The sequence below is a fragment of the Erpetoichthys calabaricus genome, chromosome 1 (genome assembly GCF_900747795.2).
Source record: "Erpetoichthys calabaricus chromosome 1, fErpCal1.3, whole genome shotgun sequence".
NCBI lineage: Eukaryota > Metazoa > Chordata > Cladistia > Polypteriformes > Polypteridae > Erpetoichthys > Erpetoichthys calabaricus.
Window position 1 is genome coordinate 313,193,420 of NC_041394.2, and position 19,238 is coordinate 313,212,657.

Genomic DNA, 19,238 nt, shown 5'->3' on the forward strand with positions numbered 1-19,238 from the left:
TTACTTATTTTTAAGCATTTTTTCATTACAAAAAATAGTTACTATTGTTTTAACATTTTAATAAAAGCTTTACATGAACAACTTAACACAAAACCACAGCAAACAAATTAAATAAAGGCCAAACTCAACAACAATAACACAACACTATGACTCTGAATAAAAGTTTTTAGGCCTGGTTGGCGTTCAGAAATGCCAGATGCCTCAGCTTAGATGGGCTGATTCGATTTCTCCTCTCCGTGATTATTTGTACTGTTTTAGAGAAGACTCTTTCTCAGGGAACCAATGTAGCGACAATGCAAAGTCTTCCTACCATTACCTTAACCAGGCGTGGGTAGACTGCAGCCTTGGCCTCCCACCAGCTCAGTGGGTCTTCAGCTCTTTTGATGAAGGACTCCTCAAGATAGGACCTCAACTCCAGCATAGCATCAGCTGTGGGATTTCTCCTTGCAGTGTCTCCAGTTGCTCCAACGACATGCAGGTTAGGTGGGTTGGCGATTTTAAATTGGCCCTAGTGTGTGCTTGGTGTGTTTGTGTGTATCCTGCGGTGGGTTGGCACCCTGCCCGGGATTGGTTCCTGCCTTGTGCCCTGTGTTGGCTGGGATTGGCTCCAGCAGACCCCCGTGACCCTGTGTTCGGATTCGGCGGGTTGGAAAATGGATGGATATATATAAAGGCATAGATTCGTTTAAACACACAGTAAAATAAAGCAGTTCCATACTGAAGAATATAAAGTGAACCTTAAAAATATTGGTACTTTAATGAAGTTATTGTACTATAATTACGTTTTGTTGAAATCTTTTTTTGTTTATTAATATAGTAGTAGGGTGTTGTACCGTGTTAGCCCATTCTGGATGCAATGAGAAGTCAAGCAAAATAACACCTTTTATTGGCTAACTAAAAAGATTACAATATGCAAGCTTTCGAGGCAAGCTCATCCTACATCTGTTATGTATCATGTCTATATATTTTACACAATATTATATTGTGCTTTGTGCTGGCGTGTGCTTTGCAAACGCTATAGGCTGTTGAGAGTTTTTGGTCTGTTATGTGGTGTGTGATTTAAATAATAAAAAAAAAACATTTTGCTCTTAAAAACTTGGGTTTTGGTTGCCGATAAGGAACCGTGTGGGAATTTGTAAAGCTTTTTTTCCATTTAGAATGTTTTTTTTTTCGCCCGCACAAGAGCAAAAGTAGCTGGGTGTTTGGAGGTGCGCTTTAAAAGTTACTTGTACCTGTACTTGTTCTTGTTATCTGTATTTGAATTAGCATCGAGGAGGTATGGTAGAAAGCAGCAGTAACTGATATCGGCATTTGTAAGCAAATAACCGCGTCGTCGTAACAGCGATTCCTTACTTTAAAGGAAAAAGGAAAAAAAGGCCGCTGCTGACTTCAAAGCAATAAAACGGGAAAGACTCGGCGGTGCGCGGGTAGGCGGCCATCGTTAAGACGCCGATCAAGCACAAGGGGCTGTAGGAGCAAATAAGGTAGTAAAGTTTTATTTATTTGTGTATTTAAGATTAAACAATCCTTAGCGGTCCAGAAGTAGAGCAGTTAAGTGGGCGACAGCGTAAGGGTTCATTAATATGGGGGAATACAAAATAAGTGCGAGTGGTGCGCTTATACGTAAGAGGAGCGCAAAGTTAGGAGAAGAGACAGAGAAAAATAAAGTTAACCTCATAGAAACACAAATAGTAGGCAGCTGAGAGGGAGAACAGTACAGGAGCTTAAGGGGACAGAAGGTGTAAAATATCTGTAGCAGATCTTTGTGTTACCATTTAAGTTAAGGAGCAGCCGAAAGAAGAAGAAATTTAATTTTAAGAGAAAAAAAAAGTTAAGGCAGTTTACTAATCCCAAATCAAATTTTAATGATGAGGCTTGTGCAATGCAAGTCCTGTTGGATGTTGGACTTTTTAGATGATGGTTTGGAAGAGCCACTTGTCTATGAGGGCTACATCTGCAAGAGATGCCAGCTGATCCAGCACCAGGAGCTCAGGGTCGCTGAACTGAAGGAGGAGTTGGCTGACCTGCGTTGTAATAGAGGATTGGTGGACTTGGCCCAGGTGTCCTTTAGAGAGATCGTGTGCACCCCCAAGGTGGTACTGGAGGAGATTCCAGACCAGACAGGTAGAAATAGGTGGGTTACGGTCACAAGGCATAAGGTAAAGGGTACACACTGTCCGGGGGCATCAACCCCAGAATTAGAAGTGTCAAACCGTTATCATGTCCTTGCGGAGCTGGATGGTGTCTATGATAATTCTGAGGTGGTAGGCAGGGATGAGGAGCCCCAACGAGCCACCTCAAAACCAGTTCCCAAAAAGAGCGCGGTAGTGATAGTTGTGGACTCGATCATTAGGGGGATTGAAGCACAGGTGTGCTCCAGAGAGAGAGCGCGAGAGTCTCGCACGGTGTGTTGTCTTCTGGGAGCACAGGTAGAGACCTCCCTGGAAGGGTGGATAGGCTCTTGGCCAGAGCGGGGGTGGATCCAGTTGTCATTGTCCATGTTGGAACAAATGACATACATAAGGGTAGTCTGTCAGTTCTGCAATCCAAATTCAAGGAGTTAGGTGCCAAGCTGAGGAGCAGAACTGACAAGATAGTCTTCTCCGAAGTTCTGCCTGTACCACGCTCCAGTCCAGGTAAGATGGAGGAGATTAGAAGGCTTAACGCGTGGCTCAAATCTTGGTGCAGGGTAGAAGGATATAGGTTTATGGGGCATTGGGACTCCTTTTGGAACAGATGGGACCTGTTCCACCGTGATGGGTTACATCTGAACTGGAGGGGCACCAATGTATTGGGGGGGGGGGGGGGCGTATGCGTAGGCTAGTCGAGGATTGTTTACACTAGGGAATGGGGGGGGGGGGGGGGGCAGTTAGTTTAGGACAGGCCAGGTTTAGATCTATACATGGAAGAAGAAACAATGGTGTAGCAATAATGGAAACCTGTCAAAATATCAAAGATGGGGATGAGTGTAACATAGAGGGATACACATTTTTTAGGAAGGATAGACAGAACAGAAAAGGAGGTGGGGTTGCTGTTTATGCCAAACAGGATTTAAATGTAAGTTCTCTTCAGTTGGATGATGAGCCCCATCTTAGTGAGGACATGTGGCTTCGTCTGGAAAATATTAGGGAAAGAGGTCTTATTTTAGGAGTGTGTTATAGACCACCCAATTCAGACAGTAATTTCAACACACATTTTAGTAATATCAAAAAGGCAAGTTTACAGGGAGATATTATAATCATGGGAGACTTTAATTATCCAAACATTAACTTCTAATTAGTTTTTAGAAGTAATCAGTGACTGTTTTCTAACACAGCATGTTAAAGCACCAACAAGAGGTGAAGCCTGACTGGATTTAGTATTTTGTAATAATCAGGATAGAATTGAGAGTGTAGAGGTGATTGAATCACTAGGGTCAAGTGACCATAATGTAATACAATTCTCATTATTTTGTAAGAGTACAGATGCAAAGACTAAAATTGTTAAGTTGAACTTTGGTAGGGCTAATTTTGAGCAGATGTGATAATGTCTAAGTAGGATACACTGGGATAAGCTTTTAAGTGTGGAGACAGTCCACACTTGGAATAAGCTACCAAGTAGTGTAGTAGACAGTAAGACTTGGGAACTTTCAAAACTCGACTTGATGTTTTTTTGGAAGAAATAAGTGGATAGGACCGGCAAGCTTTGTTGGGTTGAATTTCTTGTTCTCGTCTAGTGTTCTAATGTATTACATCTTGCCTGAAGAAGGGGCCGGAGTTGCCTTGAAAGCCTGGTATTGTAATCTTTTTAGTTAGCCAATAAAAGGTGTCATTTTGCTTGAGCTCTCATTGTCTGATACTATGTAATACAATAGTTATAATTGTACCTATTTATTGTTAAGTTTCTGTTCATGTTTTTCAGTTTTCAGCATTGCAACAGGTATGGAATAATACCAGCAGGGTAAGGTATTCTTTATATTTTGAAGGATGGGGATGTCAAGTGCTTCTGCTTACCTTTTCAGTTTTTTCTCTCAATTCTGCTTGCTTTGTGTGGCATTTTCCAGTGTATTGTCACCCACAACATTCCAAGCTTGTCCTGTGTTAAAAACTCCAGAATGTTTAAATTCTATTCAATATTGATGTAATTGTTAACCAGTAAACTGATTTAGTAGTAATGTTAATATCCACCAATCTATTCTCAAAAACCACTTAATCCAATTTTAGAGTTACAGAACATAGCCTGTTTTTGCAGGATCAGGCACAAGGTTGAAGAAAACTGGATAGTAGTTTGCAGGGTGTGATGTCCCATCCTGCACCCATTTGCAATTTGGGAAGACCAGCCATCCACCAAGAGAAAGACCCACACAAACAAAGGCAGAAACTGCAAAATCCGCATGTCTCTGTGTGGGCTGGGATTCCTAGTCTCTTGCAAATATGATTCATAAGCAATAACAGCTTTGCTACCATGCTGCCCATATTAAGAAGTCTTTGACACATTTATTCCACTAAATGTGTGGAAGGGAAGCTGACATTTTCCTGGCAACATCACTGTAGTGTGCCACACACTTAGTGGCTTCTCCCAAGAAAGTACAGCTACAAGTTGAAGGACCTAATCCAGGGTGCCTTTGCCAGGCAAACTGATACACGCACATGCAGTGCCAATTATGGTCACTGATTAACCTAAAATACTAATTTGTGAGACTAAATTGGAAGAAAAACTTTGAACACACTATGACAGGGTGATGGGCTAAGAATGGGTTGGAGATGGGCCTGTTGCACCCGTATTTTGTTAACGAAGTTTCTTGCTTTATAAATATTGCTAACAGGTAGTCTAATAAGCTATATGGCTTATGTATTCACCAGGTCACAATAAGTTAGGTCAGCAGCCACTAGTGGTCTGTTCATTTTCTTGGATAGTAGTCAAAAGTTATAGTGTTGTTCAGCCACCACTAGAGGTAACCATTCTTCATACATTAATAGAGGGCACCCAAAGTAGTTCTGCCACTTGCAGTGACATGCCAGACAGATTATGAGAGATGAGCAAACAACCAAGACAGTTGCTGTGTAGCAGCTGGTGGCCCCTCCATTGATCAAGTATGTAGGCAGAATTTGAGCCATCAAGCAAGCTTGGCCCTTTAACAATTCCATGGATAATATGAGGTGCTAGGATATGTAGGGTTTCCAGAGGTTTGTTTTTTTGCTAAAGAATATACATTTGCTTTTTGCATTATTTTTGTTTATTTGGTATTCTTGCAGGGGAGTATTTTTCATACGTGGATTACTCATTTAGCCGGATGTAATTGTTGATGATTTGGCCTGATCCTGGATCTGTCGGTTTTTCGAAACTCTTGCTGGATGTGTTGTCATAGCAGCACATCCAAATGTTCTATGTAAACAAGGATTAGCTCACACACTTAATCAGTGTCCGTGCATGGAATTCATTCAGTCATGGCTTTACTCTTCATGAATGAGCAACCAATTGATATCGGTGTGCAAATTATAACAAGAGAATTTCATATAGAGAGGGTTGTGTGCGATCGACAAGATCCTTTATTGCTCCCGGAGGAAATTCTTTTCGAAAGATACCGCTTTAGCCGAGGAGGAATATTGAACCTCAAAAATTTATTATCACCTTATATTCGAAGTCAAACTCGGCGAAGTCGGAACTCTCACAACCACACAGACAGTATGCATTGCTTTGAGGTTTTTTGCAAGCAGCACTTTTTTATATACTGTAGATGATGTGGAAAATCTAAAAGTGCAGTTTGCCAGGCAATTCGTAAAGTCTGTTTGGCTCTGAAATATTTCCTTCGGGTTTTCATAGTGTTTCCTGGACACCTGCGTGTGCAGACAATAAAAGAGGCGTTTCATGCCACTGCAGATAGATAGATAGATAGATAGATAGATAGATAGATACTTTATTAATCCCAATGGGAAATTCACAATTTCACAGGTAGGTAATACACAGGCAAAAACACCCACAGTTCCATAAAGAATCTCACAATCAGCCTAACATTCTCATTACCCAGGATTTCCAAATGTGATTGGGGCACATGGGACTGATCAGAGTGGAGTTTGATCAAACATTATTTGGAAAATGTACCTCTCCTCCTGATGAATAATCAGACACAGTGTCTTCAAATATTTGACATTCCTCAATATCTCGTTGGTCAGATACAGGTTCTAGGGATATGACATTCCCTGCAACTGACCCAACAAAAAAAAGAGGGCTATATGGAACATACCAATGGCACACATTGAGGACAATATATGTGCAATGACCATCCTTTACCTGAAATGAAGTGACCACTGCATCCTGCCACTGGTTCTGAGGAGGAGCTTCCCCCTGGAATGCCCTCAGAAACAGGGTGATGGGCATTTTGCTGGAGAGCCAACTCTTCTGTAGGGTTAGGTCTGGGCCGCGTGGACCTCCACCTGTGTTTTGCTTGTCTGCCTTCTTATTACCTTTAAAATTAATGTTTTTTTATATTATATATGATTATGTCAATTCTTTAAATAGTTATATACCAATATTTACCAGTTTGAAGTATATTCGTGTACTTCACTTTAACCTGTTCCCAGGTTCTCCTTGTGCTCATGTTTGATCTTGAATTATGACATATTAAATAATTAATCTGACACATTAGAAATGAAACGCTGCATTCAGTAAGTACAATGCACACTGCTTAGCATTTAATTTGTCGGCCACTTTTTGCCAGCCGTCTTTTCTGGTTTGGGCTGCTTTTGCAGTGTTACCCCTTGTGCATATTAAATCTTGAAATTCTTCATGTCCTTCGAATTAAAGGTCCTGCTCCGTTTGTGTGAAAAAAAAATACACCCGTTCTTCCGTCATTTTGTTACAGCCTATCAAAGACTTACTGATCATGTTTTCTAGACTCTTCTAGGGCTTTTCAATCAACGCGGGTGCGCGCATTCATCTCGGATGATTAGATCCAGCTAGACTAATCTACTACACGGCTGCGTTTGAAAAACCGACTTATCCCAGATGAGTTTCACCGGCATTAACTCATCCAAGTGAGGCATCTGATCTCGGATGATTTAAGCGACGTTCGGAAAATACCCCCCAGGAGTTTCACAAAACATTGCACATTACTAGGGTTCAAGTTATTTTAAGATTGTAGAATGACGACAGAAAGTGCCTTAAAATTATATTTGCATAATGCAAATTGTCTTCTTTTTTCATGTAATTAACTGTAGAATTGGCTTTTCACAGAATACATGGAACAGGATTGAAGCTCTTAATGTTTATTCAGTTTATTAAACATGCAATACACTTTGATCTTGGAGTAGCAACTTCCATCCTGCATTTTTTATATGTTCTGTGTGACTTGCAAGAATACTTTCTGCATAGGCTTAATTTAGCATAAGAATACAACAAATAAAACGATTAAGCAATCATGTACTGTTTATGGTTAAAGCCTGGCAGGCACTGCCTTTTGTACCACAGTTATTGTCATTGATTTTCATTGTCATTGAAAGTCAAAGTCATTGATTTTTTTAGTTACTTTATTGAGTGTTGTGTTCATGTTATATAATTAAAATAAATTATTGTTGGAAGTAGTGTGATAATGTTCAGCTCTGCCCCAAAATTAATATCTGAACACCTTACTATTCATGTTACTGTACCTACCAGAAAACACTTGTGATTGTATTTATTAGTAAGTTTCATTTTACAGCTGAATAGCCATACATAATAATGGAGAATGGTAAAAATGAACAATTAAGGCTTACTTTAGTATAAATTTGCAGTGCATCTCTTTGAAAAATAAGCTTCCTGAATGGATGGGTGTTTTGCCATTATTATACTGAAGAAATATTAATATAAAGAAAAAGATTTTTATTTTCCTGCACTTTTAAAAATAATGGATCTTTAATGGCATATTATGGTTGTTTATTGGTTTGTGTGGTTCCTCATAGAGCTATTGCTTGACGCAGCACCATTACAATCTGTAAAGGGCTATCTACATATGAAGTTGTTTTTTTGTTCTTTGAAATACTTCCTAATATATACAGAAAAATAAAATGAAATCTTTAATGCATGGTAGGCTGCCTAGCAGGACAGTAACAGGTAAGTAAAAAACCTGGACATATGCAGGAAGAGTCCTTTTAAAATGATGATTTATTGGTATTTCACAAATCTGTTATCGTCTATTAATGGTTATTCACTGTACTGGCCCTGTTACAGATCTAAATAAACAAAGGTTCTTTCTGGAACCTTCATGTGGATGGGTTCTGGGAACCAGAAATGATTCCCCTATGGCATCGCTCTGACAAACCACTCTGGCACATCTATTTTTAAGAGTGAACCTGTTGAAAATCCTGCCAATGTAAAGAATTATGCATTCCTTTATAAAGCATTACCGCGCAGCTTGTGTTTTTGTATTTTTTGATTTATCATTAGTGAAATTTGATGCTGTAGTTCTATCATGTACCAACAATTCACATTTACAGTATCTATCTTTCTTTCACTAGAAACACTGCTCTTTATACAGACGATATACACAAAGGAAATCAACAGCAATAATTCAAACAAACCTTTTTGGTCTAACAATATAAATAGGTAGCATAATCATTCACCATCAAACAATCAGCTTTAACTAAGCATCTGACATAAAAAAACAGGAACTGTAAAAAAAGACCGCAAAATATCTTAATTTGTAATGATAAAAAATAACCTTCCATTCTCATACACAAAAAATGCATGGAAATCCTCTACAGAAATCGTTTTTATTCAGTTCTTAAAACATGTGAAATTGTGTGCGTTTGAGTTACATCTTAATGATGTCAGAAGTTTAATAATGAGGTGACATCTCCTTGCTGCCGGATGACAACAGACAAGAGCAAAGCAAAGCTGCTTTTTGTTGGTAAACTGGGTAGCTGCAACAGGCCATAGCTTCCTGCTCATTCAGACTGAAAGCATTATTACAGAATACACAACTCATGGTCATAAAGTAAATACAGTGGTGTGAAAAACTATTTGCCCCCTTCCTGATTTCTTATTCTTTTGCATGTTTGTCACACAAAATGTTTCTGATCATCAAACACATTTAACCATTAGTCAAATATAACACAAGTAAACACAAAATGCAGTTTGTAAATGGTGGTTTTTATTATTTAGGGAGAAAAAAAAAATCCAAACCTACATGGCCCTGTGTGAAAAAGTAGTTGCCCCCCTGAACCTAATAACTGGTTGGGCCACCCTTAGCAGCAATAACTGCAATCAAGCGTTTGCGATAACTTGCAATGAGTCTTTTACAGCGCTCTGGAGGAATTTTGGCCCACTCATCTTTGCAAAATTGTTGTAATTCAGCTTTATTTGAGGGTTTTCTAGCATGAACCGCCTTTTTAAGGTCATGCCATAGCATCTCAATTGGATTCAGGTCAGGACTTTGACTAGGCCACTCCAAAGTCTTCATTTTGTTTTTCTTCAGCCATTCAGAGGTGGATTTGCTGGTGTGTTTTGGGTCATTGTCCTGTTGCAGCACCCAAGATCGCTTCAGCTTGAGTTGACGAACAGATGGCCGGACATTCTCCTTCAGGATTTTTTGGTAGACAGTAGAATTCATGGTTCCATCTATCACAGCAAGCCTTCCAGGTCCTGAAGCAGCAAAACAACCCCAGACCATCACACTACCACCACCATATTTTACTGTTGGTATGATGTTCTTTTTCTGAAATACTGTGTTCCTTTTACGCCAGATGTAACGGGACATTTGCCTTCCAAAAAGTTCAACTTTTGTCTCATCAGTCCACAAGGTATTTTCCCAAAAGTCTTGGCAATCATTGAGATGTTTCTTAGCAAAATTGAGACGAGCCCTAATGTTCTTTTTGCTTAACAGTGGTTTGCGTCTTGGAAATCTGCCATGCAGGCCGTTTTTGCCCAGTCTCTTTCTTATGGTGGAGTCGTGAACACTGACCTTAATTGAGGCAAGTGAGGCCTGCAGTTCTTTAGACGTTGTCCTGGGGTCTTTTGTGACCTCTCGGATGAGTCGTCTCTGCGCTCTTGGGGTAATTTTGGTCGGCCGGCCACTCCTGGGAAGGTTCACCACTGTTCCATGTTTTTGCCATTTGTGGATAATGGCTCTCACTGTGGTTCGCTGGAGTCCCAAAGCTTTAGAAATGGCTTTATAACCTTTACCAGACTGATAGATCTCAATTACTGCTGTTCTCATTTGTTCCTGAATTTCTTTGGATCTTGGCATGATGTCTAGCTTTTGAGGTGCTTTTGGTCTACTTCTCTGTGTCAGGCAGCTCCTATTTAAGTGATTTCTTGATTGAAACAGGTGTGGCAGTAATCAGGCCTGGGGGTGGCTACGGAAATTGAACTCAGGTGTGATACACCACAGTTAGGTTATTTTTTAACAAGGGGGCAATTACTTTTTCACACAGGGCCATGTAGGTTTGGATTTTTTTTCTCCCTAAATAATAAAAACCATCATTTAAAAACTGCATTTTGTGTTTACTTGTGTTATATTTGACTAATGGTTAAATGTGTTTGATGATCAGAAACATTTTGTGTGACAAACATGCAAAAGAATAAGAAATCAGGAAGGGGGCAAATAGTTTTTCACACCACTGTAAATGACTCTGCTTTACTGTTGTGAGTATATATATTTTTAGGTTAATGAAATCCACATATATTTACACATATTAAAATCTGAGTGATTTTTTTCAAATATATTTTCCGTCTATCTATTTAGATACGAAACATACCCAATCTAGTTTTAGGGTGATAATGACCTAATATTCAATCTGGATATTAGGTGGCACACAGCCACATTTACTCACAGAAGAGCAATGTAGAGCTGTCGGTTCACCTAACTTACCTGTCTTTGGGATGTGGTTGAAATAACCAAAATATGACTTACTGACTGACCCAAAGGAAAACACATTCGGACATATGGGGAATGTGGTAACTCCACACAGATACATAGCCTGGCTAGGATTTGAATCCAGGTTTCTAAAACTATAAAGGCAACTTTACATTTTATAATGGACTAATGACCTGTTCCTGAATAACAGTATGTGTCACAGAGTAACATTAATCTGTACGTGCTTAAAACATGGTAATTGCTTGATGAGTCATTTTGGAACATAATTCACTTTCATCTGAGCCCAAAACAGGCTTTAAGGATAAACAATTACAGTACACCAGAGTCTGGACAATATGTAGCACATAATTTCTGAATATATATCCAAACATTGTTTGAACTTGCATTTTCCACTGTATTGAGTTAGAAATTATCCTAGCAGTCTCCGGCTCACAGCACAAACCAATTCTGGATGGCTCATCAGTCTATTGCAAGGTATAATGTACACCCAAAATGGACTAATATAGTTTTACCAGTTAACTTTAAGGTCTTTTAGTGGTAGGAAGAATCCGTACTACCCATAGAAAGTCCATCTGGGTGCAGAAAGATTATGCTTCACAGAGACTGCTGTAAGTCAACAGCCCTAACTAGTGTGCCACTGTACGTCACTGAAATGCTGAAACTGATTAAAAAAACACACATCTGGAATGTTTTTGTCAGATTCACTTGAGTGTTATAATTTTGTGTTTATCCATGCATTTATTCTGACCTGATGCCTTTTAGGTGGAAACATCTGTTGAAGAGTGGGGTATCTTCCTGGTACATGGTACCAAGCTGATTTGTGGATAACGTTATGTCTATCTAGCAAATCTGGTGTAACCGATGGCATCAAATTTGTGATGCTGCTGAATGGCCCTGATATGGTGGTCAGGCAAGTTGTAAGTGGCCTGAAGGTGGAGCACTTTTCAGAATGGATTGCTGATGATGCAGGACGAGATACTGGACATTCTAATGATGAGGCAACAACAGAGAAACTGGGAGTTTTCATATCTCGTGATTGTGGATTATATGGAAAGGAACTGGAGGCTGTGTTATTTTCAGAAGATGGTAAACTATTTCTTCTCAAGTTTAGTAGTTTGATGTCATTTCCCAATTTGTCACAAGCATTTTTCAAAATTCTGCAAGGAAAACATAAAAATATATAGAGGTAAGCATCATTGTGAAGCAGTGTAGTAGTTTGAATAGTAATGACAAGGTAGAAAATTCTCACAAGAGCGCTTCTCTTGTCATTCTGTGGTCTGGACCAAGTAGTCCAACTCGCAGATCCACTGCTCTTTGCAAATGTTCTTTTGCTTCTCGTTTCTCCTGCAGACGCCCATTATGCCTTAACACTTTTCCTAGTAAAACAAACAAAGAGTTAAATATTAGAAACTGATAATTTAATTGATTCATCAATCTCTCCTTTTTCTAATCAATTTATTTAGTTCAGGTTCATGGGGATCTGGTTACTATCCTGGCAACACTGGGCACAGGACTGGAACCAACCCTGTATGAAGCATTACTTCATTGCAGTAGAGCTAATTTAGAGTCGACAATTAACCTAATATACACAAGGTTGTGATGCAGACAAAAAACTAGGGTGCCCAGAGGAAAAAACCCACAGAGGCAGAGAGAGAGAATGTATAGACAGCACATAGACAGTGGCCAGGCCTTGAATTGGAAACCAGGACTCTGGAGCTGTAAGACAGCAATGCCAATCATTCAGCTTCTGTGCTGTCCCAGTTTAGTTCAACCCAGTTCAATTGATTTTTATAGTGCACTTTGATTATAAAAGCTATAGTGCTGCACAAATATTGTGCAGTAAAACAAAACACACCTAGCAATAGATGTAAGTATCAGTATATTTCTTTATATCTTATTAAATAAATTAGTTTTGCAATGCATGAAAATATTAATTAATATTAATTACATCTACCAAAATATACAAGGAAATGAGTAACTTAGTACCAGCTATAATGTATGTAAACTATGGCATTAATAGTGCTTAGCCTCTTAATGGAGAAACTATACAAGATTCATTTCCATCAGGGTTTCTTCTGTGCAGAGTTTTCTTGGTGCCCCCGTCATGCAGAACTAATTAGGATTCTATAGTCAATACACACACATATCTTTGGGAAGCAAGGGTAACAGAGAGAGATTATCCATCCATCCATCCATCTTCTTCCACTTATCCGAGGTCGGGTCGCGGGGGCAGCAGCTTGAGCAGAGATGCCCAGACTTCCCTCTCTCCGGCCACTTCTTCTAGCTCTTCCGGGAGAATCCCAAGGCGTTCCCAGGCCAGCCGGGAGACACAGTCCCTCCAGCGTGTCCTGGGTCTTCCCCGGGGCCTCCTCCCGGTTGGACGTGCCCGGAACACCTCACGAGGGAGGCGTCCAGGAGGCATCCTAATCAGATGCCCGAGCCACCTCATCTAACTTCTCTCGATGCGGAGGAGCAGCGGCTCTACTCTGAGCCCCTCCCGGATGACTGAGCTTCTCACCCTATCTTTAAGGGAGAGCCCAGACACCCTGCGGAGGAAACTCATTTCAGTCGCTTGTATTCGCGATCTCGTTCTTTCGATCACTACCCATAGCTCATGACCATAGGTGAGGGTAGGAACATAGATCGACTGGTAAATTGAGAGCTTTGCCTTGCGGCTCAGCTCCTTTTTCACCACAACAGACCGATGCAGAGCCCGCATCACTGCGGACGCCGTACCGATCCGCCTGTCGATCTCACGCTCCATTCTTCCCTCACTCGTGAACAAGACCCCGAGATACTTGAACTCCTCCACTTGAGGCAGGATCTCGCTCCCAACCCTGAGAGGGCACTCCACCCTTTTCCGGCTGAGGACCATGGTCTCGGATTTGGAGGTGCTGATTCCCATCCCAGCCGCTTCACACTCAGCTGCAAACCGATCCAGAGAGAGCTGAAGATCACGGCCTGATGAAGCAAACAGGACAACATCATCTGCAAAAAGCAGTGACCCAAGATAATGGTCCAGTCCACCATACCTTTCTACTACACATAAGTAAAGACTAAAGGTTCAAATTGCTGTTTATTTTAATTCAGTTTACTCGAGTAAAAAAATAAACAGATAGCTTCCTGCATTTATAAATATTTTCAAAAGCAATGTTGCAAAGTGGCTAGGGTATTGAACTTTAAAGTATAATTTTGCTGGCTCCGTGTTCATCTTCAACTCCACTGCATGACTTTTTTCTATTTTCACAGCATCTGTGTGTTTTTTCCTCCCAAGTTTTCCCTATGCTTCCCAAAAGATGTTCTTGAAGAATTAGTTGAATTTACTCAGGATGAGTGAGCATTTGTGTTGTGTGCTGCAATGCACTGCCACCATAATGAAGGCTAGTTCCCAGACGCAGTAACCCTGAACTACATTTTGTAGGTTTAGTAATATATATGTTTTAGCAGTTCTAATGTAGTCTGATCATCAACGACGCTTGATGTCATAACATCTGAAAATATACATTTAGTTGCCACTTTATTAGGTACTCCTACCTAGTACTGGGTAAGACTCCCTTTCCTTCCCTTAATAGCTTTTAATCTTCAAACTGCTGATTCAACAACGTGAAGGAAACATTTCTTAGGTGTTTAGTCAATGCTGATTTCATAACATTACTCATTTTTATCAGATTTTGAAACCCAATTCATGCTGTGAACCTCCTGTTCCATCTTATCCTTATTGGTATGAGATCTGGAACTGTGCAGGCCAACATACTAAGCTGAAATAACTGTCATGTTTATTGAACCAGCATGAGGCAATGCATGCTTTGTGAAATTACTTATCTTACTGAAGCATCCATCTGCAAAGAGAACACTGCAATATAAAGAGATGAACATAATCAGCATCAATGCTTAGGTACTGTATGCTGTGGTACTGAAATGATATGTACAGTACATGGTAAAAAGAGGCCTAATGTGCACCAAGAAAACATTTCACAAACTGTTACACTTCCACTGTCAGCCTATTCCTTGGCACAAGGCAGAAAGAATAAATGAACCCATGATGTTTATGGCAAATGTTACCAAAGTATCTGCATGTCATATCAAAAATCAATATTAGTGCAACCATACAACATTTTTTGAGTCCTCAGTAGTCCAGTTTTGGTGATTATAAACACATTAAAGACTCATGGAGTGGAATCTAATTTGAGATTCTGCTGCAGAATACCAACTGCTTCAATGTCCAGCACATTCAGAGATGTACAGTATCTTTGAGTGGCACTGTTAAGAACAACTGTCAGCTAACAATTGTGTTCTTTCTGTTAGCTTAAACAAGTCTGGCCATTCCCCATTTACTGCTCCCATTAATAAGGTGATTTTATCCATGGAACTGCTGCTCACTGAATGTTTTTTGCTTATGGGAACATTCTCTGTAAACTTGAGACTATAGTGCATGAAAATCCCACAAGGATAATTGTTTCTGGGATGCTGGAACCAGTGCAGTATGTCTCACACCAACAATCATACCACAGTCAAAGCTGATTAGGTCATGCACTATGCCCATTCTAATACCTGGCTAGAAAACAACTAAACCTCATAACTGAAAACTTTACATTCTGAGTTGCAGCCACATAATCATCTGTTTGAAGCAGTAAACTATTTGCATTAATGAGCAGGGTTACCTTGTAAAGTGTTCACTGACTGTATAATGTTATGGTTAAAAACAAAATGCATATGATGGAAATAAAGTAAGCAGAATGTCAGTCTCAGAAGTTAGAAACACGTTTAATGGAATATCTGATCCTACTTGTCACACATACTACATCAATGTATTTGAAAGCAATTAAAATGGTGCATTAGTGAAAAAATTTCTTTTTTATTATTTCATGTGTGTAGGTGTTTGGCATTTGTAAGCATGTAGCATTCTCTTCTGCAATATACTTAGCAGTCTTTCTGACCCTCAGACACTGAAACCAAACTTGTTTAGCACTTCTATGCTTCAATTTGTATAAAGCCTTCGGTAGTCAATACATTTGTTAATAAGCAAAAAATTAACAATAAGTGGCTATTTTATTTAACTATAATGACATGCATTTAAAATGAAATTAGTATTGAAAAGGTTTGTGAAAGCACTTTTGAAATGCCTATTGGCCTATAGGAAGTCTAAAAAATCTGGAGTACGTATTTGTTGTAATTATTGGCTGGAACTCTGTTCATTGATTTTCTAGATTGTTTTATTACAGTGCAAGTTAACAGGTGTCACACACGTGCGACTAGGAAGACGTTGTATGGACCAAGTAAAGGTAATTCCGCGCAAGCCAGAGGGTGGCGGGGTGCACTAAACTTTCTCCTGTTATCTCTGCAGACCAGCCGCGGGAAACGCTGTCTGATTTAGAACAGAAGACATCACTTCCGGTTCCGGCACCCAGAAAAATATCACATCCGGTTTCGGCGCCTAGAAAATGATCACTTCCGGCATCTACTTTGAATAATGAAGAACATCACTTCCGGTTCCCTTACATCACTTCCTGTCCTATCCCTTAAAACCACCATTTTGACAAACCATCATCAGTTCTGTTTTGGACTCGGTATAGAGAACATCTCTATATTTAAAGACTCTTTTGCAGCTAGGAATAATATACGGGTGGCTGCCCCAAACCTTTTTAAGTGTGTTGAGTCAATTCATTTTACAGTGGCGTAGTCGGCAGGATGGTGACCTCCTGGAGAGAACGGAAGTCAGAATGAAACAAAGACTCAACACACTACTTCCAACGCAAGAAAAGTCAGATGGGTAAGTACCGCTCCCGGATTGCTGAGTGGGGGTCAGTCGGGGCGTGTCAGGGAAGACTTGAGGATGCTTCGACCACTCATCCTGTTAAAGGTCCGGGAAAAAGTAGAAACGGGAACCACAGGATAGAGCCTGGTGCATTTGGGAACACATCAAGGACTTATTATGGTCTCTCGAGTATGGGGACTGCTCCTAAATACCCCACAAAAGGCAAGCCTTTTGATAAAGGTGGGAAAAACCCAGGCTGGCAGGTGAAAAATCTAATGGCCTGGACCTATACACCTGTTCAAGCAGTAAAAAAGCAGGCCATGGCTTTATGGGCTAAAGTGGTAAGGTGGTTACAACCACACAAACAATCAAGCCATCTAATAGCGGAGCAGGTAGCTTGCACCTTGTTGCCCCGTGCCCTACCTGGAAAAATCGCCCAGCCAGCCTGGGGCTTTACTGATATTGTCTTGCTAGCAGAGGCTATAGAACTCCTCAGGGCAGAAACCGGCTTGGGAGTATCAGAACGGGACTTGTGTGAACTCGGGCATACTTGCGTCCCTAACATAGAGTCTCGGAGCTACAATGCGAGGCATACTCGGGTGGAACCTGGGACGTGTCAGCAGGCTCCGCAAAGCAACGACGGGGTCTGCGGAGTGATATGGGGGGAGGCTTGGTGTTCACTCGCTAACCCTCTGGCCTTTACACATACGGGAGAAGTGTTAGTTAATGGAATTAAAGCTACAACTTTATTTGATTCTGGCGGTAACATTTCTATTGTTGCCCGCCATCTGGTACTACCGCGACAATGGTTAAAGATTAAAACCTGCATTACCTGCATTCACGGGGACATCCGGCATTATAAATCCGCCAGGTGTTATATATGTCAAGACGGCGTATTAAAAAAATTGACGGTGGCGGTGATGGATAGTCCTCCCTTCCCCGTGATATTAGGCAGAGATTGGGTAGACATTAAAAGCGGTAGCACAGACGCTTCTTTCCCAAAATCACTAGGTCTAGTCACGGACGCAGAATCAGCGCCCTCGTGTTTACAGCCGGCTGGGAAGCGGAGTTCGACTTCTGCGGATGACGGGGAAACACCCGGGACATCTCAGCCACATACGTCATCATCAAGCACGGAGTCGACTCGGGATGAAAACCCGCCCCTTGAGGTCGAATCCGATCCCCTCACACGCCTGCAGTTTCAATTTAGGCAGACCCCGGCTTCATTTAAAAGGGAGCAGTGGAACGACGACTCCCTTAAGTTTGCAAAGAATGCAGTCGCACATTGTATCCAATACCACCAGGTCCTCGCTTTGTGTTAAATAATGATCTGTTATATCGGGTAGCTGATCACGAGGGGAAAATGAGGTCACTGTTACTAATACCACGGACTTACTGGCGACAAGTCTGTGAATTAGCACATACCCATCTACTGGGAGCCCTTTTGGGACCCGAAAAAACACTTGAGCGGATTAAGCTCAGATTCTTTTGGCCCGGAATTAATGAGGACGTCCGCCGCTTTTGTACATCCTGTCCGGAGTGTCAATTGAGGCAGATTCCTAGGACCGTGCTCCTCTAGTTCCATTACCCTTAATAGATGTCCCTTTTGAACGTATTGGGGTCGATATAGTAGGACCCCTAGAACCCTCAGCCAGAGGTTATAAATATATAATGGTTCTGGTAGATTATGCTACCCAGTTTCCAGAAGCTGTTCCACTGCGCTCAGCTACTACAAAAGCTATTGCACGGGAATTAGTGGGTGTATTTGCGCATGTCGGAATCCATAAAGAAATCCTGACGGATCAAGGGATGCCTTTTATCTCGCAGACGTTCAGGGAGACTGCTAAGCTACTTCAAATAAAACATTTAAAAACCTCGGTATATCATCCTCAAACCGATGGTCTTGTAGAGAGGTTCAATCAAACTCTCAAGCAAATGTTACGTAAGGTAGTCAACAAGGACGGAAGGAACTGGGATCAGCTCCTCCCCCTCGTCCTTTTTGCATTTCAGGAAGTCCCTCAAGCCTCCACGGGGTTCTCACCTTTTGAATTGCTATATGGACAACAACCCCAGGGCATATTGGACATTTTAAAAGAAGGCTGGGAGGAAGAGGCCCTCCCGTCAATAAATGTATTGGAATATATCGCACAGTTGCGCAATAGATTTGAAAAGATTAGACCAATAGTGAAAACGCATATGGAAAAGGTGCAAGCAGCCCAGGTCCGATGCTATAACCGTGGTACGTCTCTTCGGGAGTTCCGCCCGGGAGATCGAGTCATGGTTTTAGTTCCTACCTCACATTCTAAATTACTGGCTCATTGGCCAGGCCCCTATGAAATTAAGGAGAGAAAGGGATTGGTCGATTATTTGGTGAAACAACCGAATCGTCGTCCAAGCGAGCGGATTTATCATGTCAATCTGCTGAAACCGTGGAAGGACAGGGATCTCGAGCCCTCCTCCGGACAGCCCCGCTCTCTCTTTGCTCGTAAGTTAAACCTTAATTTCGGAGATAATTTGACTCGCCAACAAGTGAAAATCCAGGACGGACTTCCCCGATTGTGCATGACATTGTGACGAAACCTGGGGTTATAGTCCGGGAACGCCCATACAGAATTCCCGAAGCAAAAAAGGCTGAAATGGAGCTGGAGATCA

The 19,238-nt window shown here is 41.0% G+C and overlaps 1 protein-coding gene across 1 annotated transcript in view; it reads right to left on the reverse strand.

The window, feature by feature from the left end:
• Positions 1–10,188: 10,188 nt before the first annotated feature.
• The window catches only part of ttc41 (tetratricopeptide repeat domain 41), a 106,380-nt gene continuing 97,330 nt past the window's right edge, over positions 10,189–19,238 (reverse strand). Inside the window, exons 15-16 of the mRNA XM_028817489.2 lie at positions 12,081–12,207; positions 10,189–11,988 (exon numbers count right to left, since the gene is read on the reverse strand). Of these exons, the coding sequence (XP_028673322.1) occupies positions 11,544–11,988; positions 12,081–12,207 (572 nt within the window). The 3' untranslated portion in view covers positions 10,189–11,543. The remainder of the gene's footprint in view (positions 11,989–12,080; positions 12,208–19,238) is intronic.